Here is a 24,784-nt window from a genome sequence, read left to right on the forward strand (position 1 = left end):
TAGTCTTCTGATCTAGAAAGCTTTAGCTTCAGTAAACTTCCTGGATCTCTGCGGTGATCGGTTTTTTGGCCCGTGGAACGCCATTAAATCCGCTTAGATGGCCCATCTGGTTTCGAAGAACGGTGTTTCGTAGAAATGAGGTATTTGTTAGGATAGGCTTTTATATTCTCTTTTTTTTTTTCTTTTTCAGTGAGACGGAAATGTGGGTTTCGGAAGTGGCTGTTGCTTTCTTGTTGATATGTTTCATTGGTTGTTCAAACTTTTACCAGTTTGGTAGCTGCTAATGTATCGTTTACGATGAGCGGAAAAATCGGTACATAGTTGCTTTTCAGTAGAGATTCGTTCTTCGTGAGTATATGCTTTGATAAGAAACCGATAAGAATTTTGTAAGTAGTGGTAGCTTCCTTATTGATATATTAACGTTTCCAAAATTGTTAGTAATTGCGCATTGATATATTAATAGCGAAGGTTCGTCGTTGAGAGTATACTTTGATATTTATGTGAAGTTTCAATTATGTACCGGAATATATCAAATATTAATATAAGTATCAAGCTTTTATCGTTCAATGTTGAAACCCGTGAAAAGAAATTGTCTACTAGACTAGAAATATCTACTAGAAATTATGTCGTTCTGTCTACGTTAAAATTATTTGTAGTCGCTTATTAATATATTGTTAACAAATATCTATATTTATGTAAAGATTTCTGTAATTTAATGTTCAAACCAGTGAACAAAAGTTATCGATATTATATTATAAATTACATCACCTTAACCATCCAGAAAGCCACATAAACAATTATTATTCAATATTTTGCTCACTTCAATTCCTGTTTGACGTCGATAATCGTTTATGTAAACAACTGTCGAAGAAATAAACAAAATAACGAATGCCAAACAAAATTACTTCTAATTTTACTGAAAATACGGAAATGCGTATTACAATAAGCTTGGTGGTACTTACGTTTGGCGAATTTCCTGGCGTCGTAAATCCACTGAAAGTCCCATGACGACCGTACGAGAGCGGAGTCGAAGGAGAAACTCGAAGATACGAAAACGTGTTGAACCTAACAATAGCGCCGCTCCTATTCTATATTTAGTCAGTTTTTCAAACGTTTCGACGTAGAGGTACACGTGCTCGCGGACAGAAGCGCCTCAACTTCCTGCACATTTTCCTGTCACATTAGCGTTGAGATACTGTAAAAAAATTCACGCTGCAAATAATCCTGAAATATATTAAACTCGTTTCATTGGCAATTGCAACGAAAACATTAGCATTAGAAGATTACGAAATAGCTTCGAATTGTTATCTTGTCTAACTCTACAAATGTTTATTGTTTTTTTTTTTCTAATAAGCGTATTATCTAGAAATAGTTTGAAGTACGATACGTTGGAAAGTAATGCGAATACATAAGAACGTTTTCAAGGTGAATTATAAAGATTTGTGTTTAAGTAATACGGTTTCGTTAGAACAGATTTATTCTATAGGGTATAATACAAAACATTACAGAAAGTAGATGTAGTCTTTTACTTAATTTGATATGAATGTAATAATTAATGACGATCATCCTCAGGATTAAATGATAAGCGCCAGCTAAATCATTGCTCGAAGCAAGACAAATTAAGACGACAACGATGATAAATATCGCAAGAGTGATCTCGCTGTTGAGAATCCATTCGATTTTGTACGTTAATACCTGCAACATGTATTTACGGCTGTGATTCATGCTATGATGCGTTTGTTTTCTTATAATATAGGGGCTTGTCTCTCGTGTGTTGGTGTAAATCCAGTGAAAAATATTTTGGGAATTCGTTTATGTGCCTTATGGTATAATATTTATATAAAATTTGAAATTCATTGAAAAATAATTTTAAGAATTCTCCTACTTAACTTACAATACAATACGTGAAATTTGTAATTTCGTATTTAAAAATCAGTGACAAATAATTCGTAAGAATTCGTTTATACAGGATAGCCCACCTATTCTTATCACTTAGAATATCTCGTTTGTTTTTGATAATATTAATTTTTTGAACCATTTTTTAACCTTTAAATCATTCGACTTATACCTCAAACACCTTTTAATATTATCAAGAACAAGCGAGATATTGCAGGTAGTAAAGTTAGGTGGACCACCCTGTGAAAATTTGAGACTAAGAAATTTTAAACTTGGAGCTTGGCACTTGAAATTCAGCAATTGAAAAATTCGCATGTTAATTAATATGAAAGCAGTCATTACTTGATAACAGCAAATTTCGTATTTCTACCCTTAATCAGAATCGCGGACAAACCACTCTTCATTGCTTCCCTCGTAGTGCACTGGTTCTCCGCGTAATTATCAATCATCTGATACATCCCATCCGACACTTTCAAGTCACATTCACATTGAAGCGCCCATTCTTTAAAAAGACAAATCAATAAAATGAAAATTCATACAATATCATTGGCAATATACGTACGTATAATAAACATTACTCATATACCGTGCCATTTACGTTACCGTTATCAAACCTCTTGTTCGAGCTACACGTTTTCGACATGTTCAAATGACAGTCACAACAGCATTTTGAAGAATCTCCAGTTATCAAGGAATCGAGCTCTTTCACGATTTTCTTATCGTCATAGACAACGTTTTTTCCGTCTTCCGATTTGTCCTCGACACCGTTAGGCTGTTCGATCTTACAGTTGACTGTGCATATTTCATCTCCTCGTTGGTTTGTTATGCCCGTGGCCTCTTTCGTTACGTAAGAATCGCTGGAATTATTAAATAACACGCTGCTGGATTTGCAATCTGCGGTTCAACCCTTTCCTTACCATTGTTCCTCACGATCCTTGTTAATCGGTTCCTTCGATATCAAGATTTCCTTATCGAACTGAGGCTGCCCCTCTTCTACGGATAAAGTAATTTCAAAACTTTTCTCATTCGGTTCTTTTTTCACAGAGAATCCATCGTCTTTGGAATATTCGAGAGCTACGCGTTTTTCGTTGTCCTCTGTTTCGCACAAATTCTACGAAAATTATTATTTTATATATATAATTATTTTCTGATTCTATCGTTAAGAATTTTTCATATTAATTTTTCGTAATTTTGTATTTTCACACAATATTTTGTGTGATATAAATCTTACCGATACTCGAGGAATTTTCTCCATCTCATTTATGCTCGTCGTTGATCCATCGTTGCACTCTTTAAGTTCGGAAGATTGATTCAACATTGAGACTTCCAGAATAGGGACAGGCTTGTCACCTGTCTCGTCGCGCATCGGCGGTAAGTTCTTTGGTTTTATTTTTTGTATGATGATCTGAATCGATAATAACCATTATTTGTTCATTTTAATAAGAAGATGAATGAAAGTCTTGCTCGCAAATGATTTAGTTGTATTAACTGCGCCAATAGTTTAACATTTTCCACTTGATAGAACACTACACGGTTTATCACTTAATCTGTTTTACATTCTAATGAAGAAGAAATGATATTAATGGCGCCAGTCACCGTCGCGTTATTCGATATTATATTATACTTGCGTATTCAATTGCTTTAACATACCATTTTCGTTTAATCGAATCGGAATAGAAGCAATGAAAAAATTAATACAAAGTGGAAAAGGATTAAGAATTATATTAACACCTCTTGCCCCGTCTTATCCAGGATCTTCGCGGTTCCTCTCAGATTTAAGCACTTGAACATATCCGCGACGAATGTCTCGTAAGCCTGCAACCTCCTTGTCAGCACTGCCTGTGCCATTTTTTCACTTTTTACAGCCGCTTCCGTTAACTCCAAATCGCGTGTCAGACGGCCCATCCTTGCTACTAGCTGCTTATTATGCAACATCAGAAACTTAACCTGGTAATATCGAAATATTGTTCTGACGATTGCGACTCCATAACTTAGCTTCGAGAATCGAAACCTTGTCAAATGAAAATTTCAATTTCCTATATCGAATTGTTTCAGTATTTCTAGTTGTATAACTCTCAGTGTACATTTGTATTCCGGCACTACCACGCCGCTTTCCCCAGAAACGGCCTGGTGTCCGTGCGGATTTCCTCCACGTTAAAAAAAAAGCGTATATTTGTATAATTCCCAAGGAAACTAAACCTCGAGACGCATTATATTTTGATGAAATTATGTACCAAGTATAGGTAATAAAATACAAATGCGAAATTGGAGAATTTAAGAAACGAACGTTCAAAATACGATCATTGTTAATGATACGAATTTAACAGAATAAAAATACCAAATAAAAAAATTTGAGAAGCGGGGGTTTAATGTGTAATCATTGCCTTGCCCTATTTCTCTTGAATAATGGGAATTTAACGAAATAAAAATACTAAATGAAAAGATGTCAGAAACAAAGGTATAAACAATGACCATTGTCTCACCTTATTTGTTGTAAATGGCGCCGATTTCGAACAGAATCGACACGTTCTCTGGCTGTGTTCGTCGAACGACCGACACGTTCGATGAGATTCGACGAAGTTGTCGATCGATTTGCTGGATCTAAGCATTTTCCCCACGTTGCTCGTTGTCGGTGGCACGATCAATGGCGGATGACCATCATGCGCGTCATGAACGTTGTCGACGCCACGCTGAAAATTCCGTTCGATTCTTAGCAATGGGATGCGTCTCCACCAACCGAGCGGAAATTGCGAATTTGCTATTACAGCGTGCGACTTACATCCGACGTATTTGAGTTTCGATCGATGGCACGAAGATTCGGGATGACGACGAAACGGAAATATGAGCTGGTACCCAGGATTTCTATTTCTTTGCTCACGTAAACGAACTGGTAATCGATCCTTGGCAATGCCTGCGTAGAATTTTAAATAAAATCAGCAAAAATGGAGAATTGATAAGATTATTAATTATTAGGATGGTATTAATAAAATGTAAATTACAATGATTTAGTTAATTTAAAGGTTTACTGTTTAGTAAATTAACGATTATTAAAATAGCAATGTTTATTAAATCAAAAATAAATAAGAATAAGTCGAAAGTTTATTTGTTACTAAAATTATTTTAATCAAAATATGGATATTAAGGATAATTTGGAATAATTTCTTAAGATTTCTAGCGAGTTACCATACCTTTGTATTTTCCAATTAGTAGACTATGGATATTTACATATTTGTAGGAAATTTAAATGTATAAAAATGTACAGTTGCGCACAATGTGCATAAATATACAAGAAAAAGCAATCATTATAAAATTTAGAAGTCGAAACAAAAATTTGAATTTGCATAAATATTCGCCTAACCTACTAATTAATATAGATATAAATAAATCCTTATTTTTAAAATTATGTTGAAATAATGAGAATTATTGAATTTCTACCAGTATTCCTATTTGCAATATTTAATAACCTCTCGATGAAAACTATGTAAAAACGTGATACTGCGATTGGTCAAGGTCGCCGTCTTAGGTGATAGAATAATGTATTCGAAGGTAAGGTATTGTTGTAGATTGTTCCATCCTCTTGGAAAAATTCCGATCCAATCACGTGTTGACGTATGAATCTTAAAAATTTGATTACCGTAATAATGTACTATGTAGCGAGAAATTAATTGCCCGTGCAAACGATCGATAAGCCTTCACTCACTCTATCTTGTATCGTGTAACATACGACTATATCCTCGTCAGTTCTATATTTCGTTTTTAATTTATTAAACTTAACTCCATTGATATACTGACAGTGATACGTGCCACGTACACAGCAATACATTTTCATGAATATTTACGACAGAAAGACAGGTCCAAAGGAGAGATTAACAGATCGCTTTGGAAACAGTTGAATTGAAAATGTACTCATTACTTCGTAAGAGATGATCAAACCATCATTGAGATGGGAAAATAACAAACAAAAGAATTGCGGTTCAGTTAATTGACGTAGTAATTTAGATTAATAATAAATATAAATTCAATTCACTGAATAGATATTTAGAAATTGATTTTATATTCTGTATCTTGTTAAAATAGATACAATGTAAAAAATTTTGTTATACATATCGTATAATCGTAATTTATATCATGGTCAATTAGAAAGAATAAGACAGACAGCAACTGCCATCTGGCTGCGAAGTACGAGTAGTCGTCAAAATTTACATCATAAACGAGATAAAGCGTATCTGATATATCATATTTCATTGCGTGAAATTTAAAATAAGCTTAGAAAGGTCATCAATTTTGTTATGTTCCCTATAATTTGTAATTATAAATTTATAGATTATATTTAACGCAACTTCCGCAGATAATAAATTTAATAAACGTAAAAGAATCTGTTGCTAGATTTATGGAATAAGGGATGTTGCGTCGTGGGTAGTATATTTTGATGCACAAACAGCTTTTCCGTGTTTGATTTCAGTTCCAACCATTGGTAGCGTTGGCATCTCCTTCTATGCTGAATTGATAACGTTGGAAATGATAGGAGAGTGGTAATATGGTTCTCAAGTTCTGAGATCATGTAGCAAAAATACATTGGGTTTTAGATCTATGATATATTTTATCTGCGCTCATGAGGGAGAGATTAATAAACTTATTACATGCAAATTATTCTCTAAATGTAATCTGCTGCGTTATTAATTATAAATAAACAGCGTGTATATATATATATTGGTATTAAAACACATTTATTCTTGAAATTCATTCCTTTATTCAAATAATTTGCATTGCTATGCAATATACCAATTAAACATATATACAGAATACGTCATTAAAAACAAATGTTACAAATTTAAATACGTACATTTATAATAACCTATACTTTATACCAAGAGAGTTCATTTACAGAGATACGTACATATTATAATTAAATTAAACGCAAAAAACGAGGATTATCGATAAACTGTCGAAAATTGTTATTGCACAAATTAATGCTTGAAGACTATCATGGATGAAATTTCATTCCAAGCGAATTTTTTAATAATGATTAAATATTAATAAACGCATAATTTCATTTGTTTAGTTTTATCAATATTTCAATTTAAAAAAGATATATTGCGGTAAATGTCCACCCATGACATCCTTTAAATATTAAATAGTCAATTTCTATGAAAGAGAAACACGAAAACCTACTAACTAATCTACTAGAGCTATATCTCATTATCCTTATCAATGATTATCAACATCTTCTAAATTAACATTACATACCATCCTGTTATTGAATTAAACAATTTTCATCTAACAATAAAAATAGTAATACAAAATTTAAGTAACAAGCATTTATGTAACTTCCATCCATGATAATATTGATATAATTTCTTTTTACAATAAGTTTGAATGGTTAAACATGAACGTTCAATAAACGAGAAGTTCGAAAACTACCGCCATTCTGTGAGTATCGCGCGCATGCGCGGCATTCTTCACATCGCGCTCTCATTGGTTAACGCGCGAGTCGGCTCGCTGGAGCGTACGCGCGCTCAGGTGCCGTACTGATCGCCTCGATGACAAGGCCGTCAGTTACTGTTCGTGCACGAATGCGACGAAATACCCGAACCTCTTGGCGGGTTTTCGCTCGGAGCTGCGCTCACGAGACCAGCTCGACAAGGAAACGGAGGTGACGTTTCTACGAAGAGAAGACAGTGAACGTTAACTCGATACGATCGGCAAGCATCGACGGACTTAAGTACGAGATATACCAACCAAGAGGCACGGAGAACCTGTCGAGGACCTGAGGCTGCATTTTAGTCCAACTTTGGCCGCGCTGATAGGCGGACGATTCGTAGGTGAGTGAGCTGTAAACGATGCGTCGGCGCGACTAAGCACGCGGTTCCTCCATCTCGCTTTCTCCCGTGTCCTCATCACGTTCACGGAATTTCATGAAAAATTTCCCGTCACACATTCACAAATCTTATGTTCTACGTGTCGATTGAGCATGAACTCCTTACTCTTTACAAATAATCCTTGATTCCTTCGTTCCTTATTTTAGGTTAACTAGTATCTTACGCTGTATATGTCGTATAAACTTATCCGAAAGTCCACGGTTAGGATATTGCGTGATATTTGCTACTCCAACTGACCGACGAATATTTGACAGCGGACTGACAGAAACTCGATTATCAGAGGCGCGCTGCTCGAGACGCGGATCGTTATCGATGCTGCCCTTTCCTGACAGACTTTCCAAATACGCGTGTCCCTTCCGTCACTATTCTTTAACACTAGAGTATCAAACCTATCAATGTTACAAGTATCAGACTTCTTTAGTGTATATTTAGTAAAAACACAGATATTTTTAACCAAATTAATTTTGTCTCTTGTTCAAATAACTATCTATTTTCATTGTACCGTTCTAATTATAATTATCTGTATAGAACCTGTAAGTATACATAACAAATTCTATAGTTTGAGTGTTAAAAAATGATTGTATAAGAGGTGATCGAAATCTAGATAAGAGAAATGTCGATGCTTTCGAGTGTTCAATGAATTTGAGTGTCTTTTTCTCGCTGGAGTCTGTTGTAAGGTATTCTTTTATTGATCAGATAGAAAAGTGATTTTCGAAATTAGTGTAGAATAACGGTATCTTTAAGTATTTTCATCGACTGCCTAAATGTACACAGCGGAAGACCCTCGCTCGCGACCTTGATCGTACAGTTGGTATAGCGGTATACTCGAGCCGCGCGCGTCGATAATTCCTGTCGTGCATTCTCCGTCTCGTATTCGTCGTCTTCGCGCCAATCCGCTCGTTTCCCTCTCAGCTGTGCACCGATCCCTGTTTACAACGTGCTCCTTCACGATCAACTGTCGAATGTGAAAAGAGTTTTACCGATAGGCGTCAGCTGATTCAGTCAGAAGAAACTAGGTTAAGATAGGTCGAACGAGAGAATTTCGAGAAACGTCGTTTGAAAGATCATCCTGAAGAATTCTTCGATTTTTGGCTGATGGTTATAGGTTATATTTTTACGTTTGTTACGTAATAAATAGAATTACATTATAAATAGTAGGGCACTACTGCATATTTGGTATAAATTAAATGCTTTTCACTACTTTTATTTTCTAGTTATTTTATTGTAAATTCGTTAGTTCATTGGAACCATATGTGTCCTATAAAACAAAGTTTGTTGAAAAACTTTGTTAGAAAACGTGGAAAGAATGGAGTGGTAAATATGTTATTAAATAAATGCTTTTGAAATTGAAGTTTCGAATAATTTAATGTAACTTAAAATTAAATCTGTTTCTGATCGAATAAACGATCGAAATTTTCACTATTTAATAATTAAGATTTTGATCTCATGCCCTACAATTAGATTGCATTGTATCGGATATGTTTTTGAACAGGTTATGTTAAATATGATTATGTAATATATGGGATAATGAATGTGGTTCAAGCTTGAAGTGAAAAGTCGTATTTTTGCGTTTAGTAATTAGTGGTTTGTGGAGGCTTAAAGATTAGATTGCATTGAGAATGTATAAGGAAATTATGTTGTCATTTAACTCAAATATATTATTTTAAAAAAGATGGAAAAACGCATATGGTTCAAATGGATGGTTTTACGATTGAAATTATGAATAATTTAATGTGATTTCTTTTGTTAAATAGAAAATATTTACGAATTGCACTATGATTTAGGAGATTAAATCATATGGAGAATATTTGGTAAGTTCAGGTTGAAACATTAGTTTCGTTAAAAACACGTCAAAATACTTTCAAATTTAAGTTTTTTGTTATAACTAATCAGCTTTAAAGTTACATGAATAATTTATGTGAAAGACAAAATTCTTTCAACTACTGCACGTGGGACGTGTTATGTTCAGAATTAAGACGTGGTATTTCCATTAGCAGTTTTAAAAACTTATTCAATACACATACATATGTATGTGTATGTCGCATTAATTAACGGCGAAAAAATTATATTACCTTCTGATGATACCAATCGGATATCTGATCGAATACTTCGAATATTTCATAAATTTTCAAGTCTTATATTTCGATATATCGTAACCTGGAAGTAATTTTAAAAGAATCAGATACCAGATCATCCCACGAGATACCAATGAAAGAATAGAACGTAGGAATAACGCTAATCGGGTCAATTAGTTGCACATTTACCTAGGTAAACTTCGAGGTCTCCCTCTTGTTCCATTTCAAAAGTTCGATGGACTACATTCATGTATTAAGGTTTTCAGAAAGTCTTACAATGGAGCCTGGCAAAGAGTATTCACCATTGTACGTTGCATGAATCGAACAAAAGCGACGTTGCTGTTGTAATAGCCTGTAATACACCTAAAGCTTGTGGAAACACTATGATTAATACAAACTAAATGTACCGGTCGATCGACGAATTCGAAAAAATGATATTCTACCGATAATTAGCTTTGATCGTGAAATTTTTAGAATCACAATCAACAGAATCGAAAATGTAGACTATTTCGTTCCACTCAGCGAGGAAAAACTTTTGTAACATTTATTTTCTTCTTTAAGAGGAATTAAATATGTATAAGAAATATTCCTAGAAAGTCTTTTAGAAATTGATATTTTAGAGAGACAACTATTATACCGTGAAATTTATATTCAATGAAATATTCGGAAGATTTATAATTCTTTTTTCCTTTTTATCAAAGAATTCTATAATAGTGCAATAATATTTTATGACTTTTCTTTTTTTAAATTTCGTATAAATCTTTTCCATTCTATTTCTAATCACAGCAGTTATCTGAAAAGACCATTGTTCTGATAAAGCAATAATAATCTAGCAGCTTTTTCGTTGAACATTTTCACGTCACGCGACTCAAAGACCTTTTATTATCAACTAAATTAAAATCTTTCTTTCGAAAAGTATCTATCAAACGATGTTACGAGCTCCATTTTTCTTTCCCATTTTTTTTTCTTCTTTCTTTTTATAGCCTTTTCACGTTTCAAAGTGATAACCGACGTCATGTCGCCTGTTTGATAATCCGATCGCTAAAACACCTCTGTCACATATCGACTGATAATGGAATCGAGCGCGAAGGAGTTAAAAAGCGTGGACGTGTATCGCGAGGCTCGATATCCCAGAGTCAATCGGGACACAATGAACGATAATCGGAGCATGACAGGGCGCAGATCGAACCATTCAATTACACGGCTCCACGAGGCCGATTCCAGATTTAGGAAGTTAACGTAAATTATTCCGACGTCGTTTCAGACCTTGGGCTTTTAGCCGCGAAACCAAGATAAAAAGTCGTAAAACCGGATCCTGACGAGCTATTTCCAGCTATTTCTGTCGTTGAAGCCATTCAATACTGAAGCGTTACGTTTTGTAAGTCACATGAAAGAACTCGAGTAATCCAATCAACGGAAATTAATTTTTTCTTTTTCTTTTGTCGTAAGTCGTTGGAAATTTCATGATTTTCTTCATAATTTAGAACGAAGTGGATATTTCTTGGTATGGTACATACTTAATTTTAAAATACTGTATGCGAAAAAGACCAGAGGAAAAATGATTCAAATAATGAAAACATTCAGTGAAGAAAATCGTGCATGAAGTTAATTTTTTAACGCTTGAATTACGAAAACACAAGAATTTGGCGCGACACTCAGTACACAGAAATAAAGAGAATTTAAGGAAATTCTACGTAACATGATGCAATAGGCATTTGCATAATGACTTGAAGATGATATACAGATGAATGTAATACAATAATCAATGACAAAGCAGAATTACAAATCTCTTTAGCGCAAACTAGATGTACGTAACATACAACCGGTTATAAAAGTATCTAGTAATAGCAAGCAATTTGTATCCAGCTCTTAAAGTATAATTTTTAATGGAATCTACTTTATTTTCAAATTATTGGATCATCATTGCGGAATAGAATAATAAATAGTCTGTAGAAGAATAGTCTGCTTTCAAACTTTCTCTTTTACTGCCTAAATGCTTTAGATTGAATGTTCTACATATATATCTTGGTTAAGTATGTACTTCCCTGAGAAATTATACACGTTATACGAGGCGTTATGAGGCGATACTTTAATAAAAAAGTTTGTATATTTTCAAAATATCAAATATATTATCCACAAGTTTGGAAATTCATAACAAGATATTTTACAAGATAAATATGTATTTATTGCGCTTTTGTAAAAGCATATATACTCGAATCATGTTTTTACTGAGCCCCTCGTATATTTTAGTAAAATGTTTTATTATTGAAATTTATTGGAAGCTTCAGAATTTCGTTGTAGTCAAGTATAAAGGCGAGTCATAAGTTTCCTATAGTATTTATGGTAATGGAGTAACATTGTGAAGAGTCAGTTTAATAAGTATACAAAGTACGTGCCAGTGAAACTTGCTTTTGGTTCTATAACGGAAGTCTCGACGAATTCGCGGTAATTCGAAGCGAACGAAGCTTCTTTCTGTACGTCGCGTAAGATTATATTCAACTACGTCACAGAGAACTCTAATTTCGTGACGGTTCCCGAATAAATTAAATCTTGTGTCTCGTGAGCTGTCTGTCTAAACGGAAGTTACGAAATTCTTTATTAAAGGATCCTAAACAAATGAACTGTCCTATCCTTCATTGCGTAACCTTGCTCCAGAATTTCTGATTAGAAACTACTTTCTTTGCGAATTCGTGAGTTTCCTGATGAATCTGCTGAAACGTTAATTTGGCAAATATTTCATTGAAATTTCCAAACCTTAGATTTTTAATCTACGAGTTGAACCCTAAAGCAATTGCGATATGTTTTTTCTAAAGGCGGTGCAGTTCATTTAATTGTAATTATTTCTGTGGAATATTTTGTTATAGGTGTAAATACGTTTTATCAATCATTTTGAGCATAACGATAACATTTGAGATAGTATTTAAAAAGATTACTAAATTCATCTAATATGTTCGATCTCATTGAGATACAGATTTATTCTACAAAGTGAAACATTTACTAAATTTATTATTGCACGTTATTTTTTGTAAATCAATTTATCACATCATTAGATTCTACTATACTATATAAGATAACATTGGAATAGCAATGGAATGAAACCACGGTAATCAGGAATAAAGAATACAATCATAATAATGGATTCTCTTATATGAAACTTTGAAAATACGTTAATGAATGGAGTTAATTGAGTATCATATATATATATATATCAAAATTGTATCCTGAGAAAAATATCGGTTAAATATTACCTTCGAGTTATATTTTCAAAAATATACTTTTAATGTGTGTTCTCTACCATATTAAAGATATTTTGTAAAATAAAAATGAAAGGAAGAACTACGAGTTATTTAACTATTACAAAATCATTGCAATTCGAAAAGAATTATAAACACTATCTAAATATCTAGTATCTGCAAACTTTTCTGCATTCTAACTTCGGCTTTCATCATTCTCTCGTGTCCTTCGCTTATCTCATTAATTAACGATACTTTCACTTGTACGCTACACAACTTCTCGTGAAAGAAGGTGTCCTTCGTTATCAAAGGAAGTTCGCTCGTTTGCCAAAGGGTCGACCCGATCGGCCGTGTAGATAGACGTGTTTCCACGCTGTGATAATTAAGGGTTCGCGTTAAACGAGCCAACCGGCAGAAACTAAATGTCCGCGGTTCATTCTCAAGATGCTGCGGGTTAACCATCTGCGCCAGCCGATCCGATGCGATATAGGGGTCGCGCGTTGATAATTTGGGTCATGCATTTTCGGCCAAGCACGCTTTACATCGCCTTTACATCGACCCTCTTTATCAGTCGCTCCACTCGTGTCCTACCAATATACATCGTAGTTTGACGTGGCATTAATTAACGAATTTCATCGTTCCACCATGTTGCATCTTCAATAGCGTATCACTATACGTGTATATGATATGCGTATAACTGTATCAACGAAATATCCAAAATTATTCGATGAATTATTTGTGATCAAAATAAAGATTCTACGGCTCCGATAGCAACTTGTAACGTTATCCGTAATTTGGTGTAATTTGACTGTTGGAAGTGTCGAGGTTAGTTCTGATGGAACTTTGATCTCGTGAAACGCGCTACAGAAAATCACGTGTCATTTGTTTCAACTTTTTCTCGGTTTTACATATTTCTATTATATTACGAATTTCCTGAAATTATTTTATACAAACGGAGCATAGTTTCGTTGAAGTTAGCTTTATTCTATTGGTCAACTTACATTTACCAGAACTAAAGCAAACCTAACTCGCTACCTAACCTTCAGTTACATTATTATAGAAACTCGTGGTTAGACGACGATTCAGTTAACAAATTAATTCTCTTAATATCGTTTATTGACTCAGAAAAATTCAACAGACAACCGATACACCGATACGACGCAATATTTCAGATCTACCTAGCTGTTAAGTTTTAAAAAATTTAATCCTACCCGAACACTCACGATATATTCAATTCTCTTCTAGCTTTACATCCTTTAAGGCTATCAAATGCCCCGTTAAACGATTCAGCCATTGGAGTACATCCAATCTTGCATCCACTTCGATCCAAGCTGCGCTATGGGACGTCTTTGTTCGCGAATTTGCATGTCGCAGTGGCGTTTCGATTCTTTCGATCACGTTTCCATATCGAACGCGGTTCGCGTGTCGTTCTCGGATATCCGCTGTGTCGGATTCCACGACGGAAGCGTGCACCGGTTTCCACCCTTCTCTAGCCATTAGTTATTTAAGCGGACCCGCGTGTATCGAATGCAACGAACGCACGGAAGCTCTGTTGAAGGCGAGCTCGATTCCCCGTTGCTCGGCCACGATTTCGTAATTCAGGTCATGCGTATCTCTTTCTTCCTCTCTTCGTTCACTTCGAGTCCGTTATTATACGCAACTATCGAGCATTGTTCGAAGTATAGTATTATTCTGCCCTCTTTTCGATTAAAATCGCTAGGATGTAGCTAAAAATATCGTCATTCCTTCGAGGTACGTATGTTGAAATATTTCGAGAACCCGTGTTTTTAATTTATCTGGTTTAATTACTTTTCGTGTAATTTTACTGGAAATGTCATTTCTTTAAAACATCGTGTATTTCTTTAAAGTAGGTTTCTCAGAACTCGATATACGTTTCAAATTACTCTCGTTATTCGAGATGTATAATAATTACGTCTGACTGTATACGTATGTATAGTATCTTGTTATGAAATGATGACCAGATTTTCTAAATTGAAAAAAAACAAAAATGGGAGGAAAAAATTACGAAACTCCATATTTTCACGGATGTTTTGAAATGGTAGATAGGGCTTTCCGTTGGTTATTCTGGCTATGGCGAATCGACATTGTCACTGACAGTGGATCGATATCTCTTGATACCAGGTTCACCAGGCAACGGGATTTTCGAGAGAATTCGAGAAATATTCTGCCAAATGGGGTAATTCGGTTCGTTACAATGCGACGATGGGATAATAGGTTCTGTTAAGCTTTTGGGCTACAGCGGCGTTGATACTGTGGCAATTGATATTTCACGTTAGTTTTGATAATAAGAAACGAAGAAGAGAGGACAAATATTTTTACAGATATCTATGTATAATCTTTTTCAATTGAAATCGAAGTTGGAAGGTTTGCAGGAATAAGGAGACACAGCTACAATATTTAAATCGTGTTTATTGGAAAAGAAAGAAAGGTATAAGTTTCATATCCAAAAATGCAGAAATTTATTACTACGAATATTAATTGTCTATAAATTTGTAATACAATAAATTTTGTAAAAATTAATTTGACTGATTAGGTTTACTCAGATTACTAGAATACGGAGCTGTGTCTTTATCAAGAAGGCAGCAGCTCCTTCAATACTTAAAAGATTAAAAAAATTCCACTGTAAAAATATGTTAAAGTCACTGTGATTGATATCGTAAGAAATTTTGGAGTGGAAAGGATTATGATTAGATTACTACGCTCTCGATGACGGAGGCTTTATTGCGTGGGTGTGGTGTATAAACGAATGTCACGGCGAATTGCGTAGTAATGTAGTGGAGACCACTTCTGTCACGTGATGTAGATGATGTTTAAAAAAAAAAAAGAAAAAAGAAATAACTAAATACATACTTTACGTACACACATACTATACGTATATGTATTATATTATTGATTAGGAGTGTTTGGGCGTTATCTCTGACGGTATATGTCATTTGATTACAAAAAGTCGGATAAAACAGTGTAGTATGATTTTGTACATTATATTAGTTATCAAAGTATATTACACAGTTATCAGAGTTGGCGTGTTGAATACAACTTAATAACTGTGCTCCACGATAAGAGCTCCTTCGTTTCGACCGCAATTGTGCACCAAAATGATAAGTCTTGGGTTCGCATTATTGATTTGTTGATAACCACAATATTCGAATAGATTTAATGTTATTTTAGGTTATTTAGAATATTCTATCGATGATCTATATTTATATAAAATAAGTTAGAATGAAATATTCTAGATTTAATTAATTTAAATTAGATTATTTTATCAAGCCTCTAAAAATCTATCACATCCTGCTCAAACAAAAAATTTATGTAAAATATAAATGCTCGACCCCAAATATTAATCATTAACAAACCAAGTTGCTTTGATAAAACTTTATAAATATTATATCATATTCAATTAAAATATAAAATGTGGCTTACATAGCTCCGAATAAAATTAGCGTTGTCTCACCAAACTCCCAGAAAAGTCTAAACTTTGAGATCACTGCGCGTTTCATTGAGTCTAAAAACATGAAAAAAAGGGTCACTCTAAAATTCTATTAGCACAGTAGACAATCTTTTTCCTAAAACAAATTTTATTTAATACATTAATTTCGAATTAATAACAAAATCAACAAGATATACAATATAAATACACCTGAAAAAGTGATTGCAAACTTTTAACCGATACTGTACATACATACCTCGCTCAGACAACAGATGTAGAGCCTCTAACCTCTAACCTATAGAAAGAAAAGCGGTGCACCTGTAAAACCATTGTTCTGTTAACACGCGAGACAACCAGACGATCTAAGGAGTTTTCGAAGCCGTGGAATGACCGCGAGCCGAGCCGAGCCGAGCATATTGAAGGGTTTTCCCGCACGTAATCGATACCGGTTTGATAACATTCCTCGGGAAATGTCGGGTCAACGTTCTGACGTTACGCTTCCATGCGGTCTGCCACCCGACCTTTCTATGCCAACTCGCGCTTCATTCGCGCGATCATTTGGCATGGCGCGTTGGATCGCGTCGAATCCTTAAAACCGTCTTCGGGACCAGGACATCTTTCACGTGCGATTTAGGTCGCGCATTATTTCTTGTATTAACTGATGGCCTCGTAACGCAACGAGTATCCTCTCGAGTCCATTAAGAATCCTTAAATCGACGAGGAACTGCGACGGGAAAAAAGCTCGATAAAGTTGTGACTCCGGGGGGTTGTGAACGTGGCTAATTGAAATTTGAATGGATGAGAGTTGATACTGCAACGAATATTACTGATTATTTGTGGTACAATTACAGTCACGATAGAGTCTGGTTATAAAATTGATAGTCAGACAAACCATGATTTACGCGCAGAGAAAGAAATTAGGAGAAATATGGGAACGCGAGGGGTTGAAATTTTGGTTGGGGAGGTTTGAAAAAATTTTTGATACGAAGTCAATGTGCTTTACGTCATATATTGGAAAATACATATTGTTATAGATGTTATATATGATTTGTAAAGACTTTTAATATGTTAGTGTATTTTATATTGAGAGATACGTATTTTTATAGTTATATACACATATATTAGATACTATTACTTTCTTTCCCTGTTTTCTTTTTGCAATTCTTAATATAGTTATTAATATTTGCAGTTCTCTTCCGTATGAATGAAATACTGTTAGTCATAAATCATTATTCTTATTGTGTTTAACATTTAGGCACATGATTTTTCGAATATAATAAAACATTTCATGTGCTACCATTTGAAAAAGTTTTGTTTCTTATGTGATAATAATTATCGCGGGAATACAATAAACTGTTAACCTTGTTGGTTGTATCAAATGGTTTGTAGCAGCATTCTAAATATAAAGGAAGGGAAGAACTACGGTTAACATTGACAATGCGACGTTCAAGCTATAGCACGCGATTATAATAAAACAGGAAGTAATTTATTTGTGAATAGACGCTTTATTTATTCGCTTACACCGATACTTTGTACTTTAATGTATGGGTATGTTCAACATAACATAACGGTTTATATGTTACGTGTCTATTGCATTAGCAAAATACAGATGTATATAGACAAATGATAACATTATACATGCAAAGATTATAATACTGGTACTACCAGAGTGATCGATATGATCAATTCGTAATTTTTCATAGAAATTTCATAGATTCATAACGGTGCATCTTCGAGAATTTGAGTAATTTTTATTCTTCATTTTATGTATTTTTTTATATATTTTTCATCGTGACTTCTTTAATACAAGTTTCATGTTTTGATGAGTAAATTTAGTGTAAAAACAGAATATGATATTTGACCTTGAGAGAATCAGAATTTGTTGTTTGAATAAAGAATTGATATATTTTTGTAGGTTTAGAAAAGTCTCTTAATTTGTTATCAACAGGATGTAGTTGTTACTTTGAAATGCCAGCTCAATGAACACATTGTAGAATTTTTATCAATAATTTTCTTAATCGAAAAATGATCGATGATTACAAATCCTCGCCACACATATGTATCATATATATATATATCGTATTCTATACTACATACATTACTATTTGATAGTTTAGTTTATGACCTCGTTATATCATGCTATACCAATGACATAGACGTCTCGTCACATCAGGGACATTTAAATGGCGATCTGATACTGTTCTGATTATCCTTGTGACTGTAACCGAGTTACATGATTTGTAATTGATTTGCTGGTAAACGCTGCAGGAGTTTCCAAGTTCGCGAGATTACGATCGATGTAATAGGTGATTTTGATAGAGTTTGCAGTAACTTGATTTCACCAGAGGATGTGACGCGTGTCAAATTGGCATTCGATCGAGTTGTTGAAATTTGCATGACTTTAATAGATAAAAAAATACGTATGTTCGCATCCGTGGGGATAGTGAAGCATTATTTATGGGATAAGCATTTCACGACTCTCGGAATAGTTTAGTTTTACGAGCAGCACCTTGAAATACGATTTTCTTTACGAGCGTACCTTATGAGAACGCGAAACAGAAAGTGTCACGTGTCTTTAAAAAAAAAAAAAAAAAAGGAAAACAGAAAATATTCTTTTCTGATTCGTGATATTTCCTTTTTTGTTATATTTCGATGAAAACAGTAAAACTACAGAGAAAGAAAAATATCGGTTTTCATTGAATCCTTTGTAACACGCAGTGGTTTAAAGAGATATTTGAACGTATAGTGTAGAGGACATTCATGTAAATATTATACGTGTTATGTAAGGCGTTTTGAAATTTCATTAGCATTATCATGAGAAACGTCTGCTATTAGGTATATTGCTAAAATTTGAAACTAGTCTGAAAATATCTATAGAAGTTACAGCATATTTACTGCGAACATACGTACATATATATATATATATATATTTAGTAAAAGATTAGTATACAACATGGAATGATCTGAAACATATAATCATCTTCAAGCTTGTTTCAACCTTTGCCAATATAATTATGACAATTGTGCCCCGTTACAGTGCTAATTAAATTTCAACATGTTTCATAAGAAATGACTACAGGTGTTCGAATACCTTCGCCAGCCACTGTATTTTCCCTTTTTTGATTTTCTTAATGCAATTTTCCGCAATTTTTATCATGTCTTGATAATTAGTACGTGTTCAGAAGTCATTGCGCAGCATTCGTTATTAATGATACTTTTCAACCGCTTCATCCTGGTTTCGAAAGGTCACAGTTAAAAACAGATGCAGCATCACGAAGCCATAAAATGACCGCTGTTGTCCGACTATTTTTTGTTTCTCATTTTTTTCTTTCTTTCTTTTTTTTTTTTGGTTAAATACGTATCTTGCGGATACGTGTTCTTTCGAAAGGCAGCCGTAGATTGTGCTTGCTTTACGTTTTTTGATAGACGCGAGCTACCATGTACTCGTTAAATATTGAACGCGTAGAGAACGTTCGCGTGCGACGACTATCTGAAGCGAGATTTTTCTAAAGAAAAGAAAGGAATATCAAACTACGCGGAAATTCTAATATTTTGCAATGTCGAAGGTGTTTTTGGATTTACCGATAGAAGTTGAGGAAGATCCTCAAAATAGAGGATTATCAAATAATTTTTATCTTTGCGGTCTCTTGTGAAACTCATTACGGGTTCTAAGGGTGCTTCTCTGAAAGAGTAAATACACAAAAACTGAGGATTTGTGCGGGGAAGAGGATTCCTCGAAATTGTTTTATTTCAGCTTTGCAAAACTCATTAATGACCCGGAACACATTTTCTTGTTAACCTCAAAGAAAATCTTGGGAAATATCGTCTTTGAATTTTACGTGTTCTTTAGCGCCGTCAAATTTACTGATGCTAAAGAAATACTCAAAAGTAAAAGAATACTTACATTCTTTATAATAATTAACTTCGTTAACTTTATTCTAACATCTTCGCAAAATACGTTATGAATTTTGGCGGAAAAATTCAAAGAATAGGAATACGCGCTTTCGTAGCATACATATATAATTTGGTAATGTATAAAAAACAGAAATATTCTCAATTTCTCTTTCTCTTTCTCTCTCTCTGTGACAGTTTCGAAGGACTTCGTAACTCGTAATTCGTTAAAAAATAATTATTTTTTTTACCATCCTCTGTTATTTTAACACTTTAGAAAAAATTTCAAAAGCTACTTCTACTCCAGATCCGTAAACAACAAAAAGATAAAAACCTTCTTACAGGAGAAAAGTTCTATAAAATCGCCTTAGCATAATCCCTGATTTCACGGCTGTTCATAAATCTCCTAAGGGTTCGAAAATTTAGCAAACGCGAGGGCATTCCAGCCGAGGGCATCTCGCGGATTGTTCTCCAATTAGCGGACCTCCCGTTTTTCACGACGTTTTTCCTCGCTGCTCGAGAGGATTCTCGAAAGCGGTGCTCGAGCTCTCTCGAGCACCTGCCACTGAACGGGGACGAGCACACAGAAAGAATCGTCCACCCCTTTTTCCTCGTTCCCCTTCGTTTCTCGCTCGTGGAATTTCAGGATGCTCGGCGTTAGCACGGAAAATTGAATATTTTAATTATCATCGAGTTTCGTCCCTGTGGATAGGCAAAAATATGCCTCCGTTTGTACGAATTAGAAATATTTTCAAGATGTGGGTGGATACGAATGGAGCGTATTTATCGAACACACTTTATCAATGACTTACTTGCGGTTCATTTGAATTTTGGGTTAATTTAACGCTGGAAATGACTGTAGCTCTTTTGTACAATTGAATCACTGTCCTAGATTTCAAACTTTCACGACAATGAGAGGTCATGATATTGGTTTTTCGGGAACAATCGTGTAGCTGTTGCACTTGCACTTTGCACTTGTATTTTGGACCATCTTCATTTCGTAGACGTTGCAGTGTACTTGATGAGAATACACCTGAAACAAATTGCAAGCGCAAAGTGCAGAGGCAACAGCTACACGATTGTCCTCGGAAAATCAATATCAATTATTAATCAGAGTTAAATCGTCGATGAAATTTTGCATATCCCCTTCAATTTGATTTCTTTGAAACCAAAGTTTTATACTCTGGTCGTTGATAGTTATGTCGTAGTGTGTTAAACGACAAGAATGTCGAAAGGAAAGAGAGAAAGTCTCGAAGCGGAGGTTTTAATTGACTTGTTTACTTATTTGTTCGTCGATTTACGACTTCTCGAATTCGCCAAAGAGCTTCGTGAAGGCGATAATCTTTTTTTCTGTTTCAGTTGATCTTGGATTTTACTTACATTTTATCGGTGATACTAATTCGAGAATGAAGTACACTTTCAGAATACTTGTAGTCGTTCTGGATTTTTATTACGATATTGCAGAGCATTCACTCTTCCTATTCATTTATATTCAACAGCAAGTTTTTATAATTTATATGTTTAATAAGATTTACATCCAACCACGACCATTTGCTTTACATCTAAAAATTTTACAGTCCGAAGTTTATTATATACCTAGATTGATATCTCTGTGTACATACATGCGTTATTTCTAAACAGGTTTAGTGACATATACATGGGAGTATCATGTGAAAAATCTACATGTAAAAATTATACAACTGCAAAAACTAAACAACTAAAAATTACGATTGGTATCTCTATTCATATACGACATCTACATTATTCCATTCCAAGAATGTTCTTCATTCTAACCTCGATTTCCCAAATACCCTTCGCCAAACACCAAGACACTATCTCGTCTGCTATTTCTCATCTTAATCGAACCATTAAATTCAATCGGTTCTACAATGACTGAAAAGAAAATTCCGTCTCCGGTAAGGATCTCATAATTTCTATTCGATTCTCTTGGCGTCACTTTCGACTTGAACGCGTCGTGGGCGTTAGCTTTCTGCCTACGTTTCAACGTAAAATATTCAGTGTTTTTCACGGACGCTCTCGTATCGATCAGAATGAATTCGTCTCAGCCGGTGATCCTCGTTGCGCGACATTCGGGACACGCGTCGCCTCCGGAATAAAAGGTGAAACGAGCGGAATTTGCACGAGTAAAGAGTAACAAGGAGACGATGGTGGAACGGGCCAGGACGAAATAGAGTACAAGTAGCAGGAAAATCAGCGACGTCACGTGCCACGTGTCTTCTTCAAATTTTATTCTATTCAAACGCTCCAGCTTCGATCACGTCTCGTTTCCTCTGTTCGATCGTACTTTCTTCGTGATCGTCCGCCATCACCTCGGTTCAAGTCGAGAATGTGTGTAGGATTTATGATAACGTTATTGGGAAATGCAAAAAAAGAAATTGTAATTAAAACATGGATGTTTAAATTTATAATAAAAATTTGTTTATACGACATCAATCAAGGTTTCATATACATCGGTTCACGAAAGTATCTGAGTGTTTATCATAGAAAACTCTTACGTCTATATTGTATGTTGTATGTGTTGTATAAAACATTTCGGAATTTCATTAGCACTGTAATGAGATACGAGGGCCATGATTGTATTCGTTAAATTTGAGATGCATCTGATTTTATATGTATAAATTACAATATTTATCGCAAATATTCGATAAATGAAAAATATTTATGCAAATATACCAACAATGTTTTGGTAAATTCGTACTTTTATAAATGTAACCAATTAACTACAAAAATGGACCCAAAATAGAGATCTGTCTCATGTACTTAATATTAATAAGTTGTAGCGTATGAAATGTCTGATCATGATCAGCCGTATCTACTTACAAAAACTTAATTGGATTCTAGAAACATAATACATGTAGAGTAGACTAATTAAAGAGATGGAACCGATGTGAAGATTTATCTCATGTACTAAATATTAATAGACTGTAACCTGTAACGTATGAATTGTTTGATAATGATCGGATTTATCTACTTATACTTCACTGCATTCTACATAAATGATGCAATGTGTTTCATACCATATCTATGTAGGAAGCCGAGAACACTTTCTACAATCTCTTGAAACTTAGGCTTGTACCTATTTATTATTGCTATTATATTTCTATATCACACTTTTAATTTACAAGGACTTTCCATTTAAACACAGAGTAAAATTAATGGAAAAGTTAACGCGGAGTTCGATGAATACCAGGTACGTTCCAAAGTCGATTTTTGTCAGAAATTCTCCGTTTTATAAAAGTTTCTTTCTCCCACTTTATTCTGATATGCATATGCTTCCAAACTTTCTGCAGTAGTTTATTCAAATTTTTTCGATTTTCTCAAAACGCCGATTTTTTTTATTGGAATTTCGTTGTTGTCTCTGGGAGAAATTTAAATTTAGAATTCCGGAAATCGACTCGAGCGAACGACAATAAAGATAATGTAGATAAGACCATGTGACTGTGATTTATAAAATTCATCATCGGTTATTGCTCTACTAAGATATGATTAGAATTATATATTATATATTAGAATTATCGCAGTGATTTTATTATACATTTTCGACATATTTGCATGCGTATAGCAACCTCTTATCGATTATTTAGTCCTGTTCAGTCTGCAATCAGCCATGTTCAAGTATACCTGATAAACATTCAAATTGGATTATCTTGAAAACTAATCCGAAAATGAAAAAATTATATATATATTTTTCGTATTTTTTCACGAGGAATCGCGTGCCCGCTTTTACATGTTAGTCGGTCCGACTCTACATATCTCGTTTTACTTTCTTTGATACAAATTTTACACCGCAGCCGTTCCCATGTTGCAACGATCTTATTAGCAAGTAAATCGAATTTCGTAGATCTTTCTTCAGATATTTTCGTTTGGCGTCACGATGCCACTTTCTGTGCATTACTCCCGCGTTTTACATACGGATTCGCACACGATGCATAGGGGAAGCTCGACGCCTGAATTTTTCAGGTGACCGGTGCTGTGCAACCCGTTCGTTCTCAGAATGGAAAATTGTTCAAAACTCGAGCGACTCTACGTGTGAATTTTTCACGCGAACTGGTCCATGTAACTTGCCTCGTGCCCGAGATAATATTTTTCGCTGAAACCTTGCTAGTTGTTAACCTTAGCTTTTGAAGTTTTATACAAAGAAGATACAGCAGAGAAAAGAAGTATTTAAGTATAATAGGATGTTAAGAATTTAAATTCATAAGAATCCAATGACGATGACTTCCTCTTTTGAAATTTCTTATAGCGAAATAGATTATAGTTGGACAATATACGTAGCATTACGTTAATCATCCATTTAACTACTAAAAGCGATAGTGCTGACGTTTGTTTCTCATGATTACA

The 24,784-nt window shown here is 34.4% G+C and overlaps 2 protein-coding genes across 2 annotated transcripts in view; one reads left to right on the forward strand and one right to left on the reverse strand.

Moving 5' to 3' along the window:
• Positions 1-133: 133 nt before the first annotated feature.
• On the reverse strand, positions 134-5,725 carry LOC122567178. The gene is made up of 10 exons (XM_043725478.1): positions 5,597-5,725; positions 5,361-5,513; positions 4,676-4,807; positions 4,380-4,586; positions 3,628-3,843; positions 3,128-3,301; positions 2,814-3,007; positions 2,488-2,753; positions 963-2,398; positions 134-861 (listed from the first exon to the last, which is right to left on the reverse strand). The coding sequence occupies exons 1-9, from the start codon at positions 5,723-5,725 to the stop codon at positions 2,235-2,237; spliced, it is 1,635 nt and encodes a 544-aa protein (XP_043581413.1). The 3' UTR covers positions 134-861; positions 963-2,234.
• A 1,747-nt stretch (positions 5,726-7,472) lies between these two features.
• LOC122566562 (protein GDAP2 homolog) overlaps positions 7,473-24,784 on the forward strand; it is a 68,607-nt gene continuing 51,295 nt past the window's right edge. Inside the window, exon 1 of the mRNA XM_043724008.1 lies at positions 7,473-7,718. The gene's annotated coding sequence lies outside the window, so the exon portion shown is untranslated. The remainder of the gene's footprint in view (positions 7,719-24,784) is intronic.

This window comes from Bombus pyrosoma, linkage group LG4, assembly GCF_014825855.1.
Source record: "Bombus pyrosoma isolate SC7728 linkage group LG4, ASM1482585v1, whole genome shotgun sequence".
In the NCBI taxonomy this organism is placed as follows: domain Eukaryota; kingdom Metazoa; phylum Arthropoda; class Insecta; order Hymenoptera; family Apidae; genus Bombus; species Bombus pyrosoma.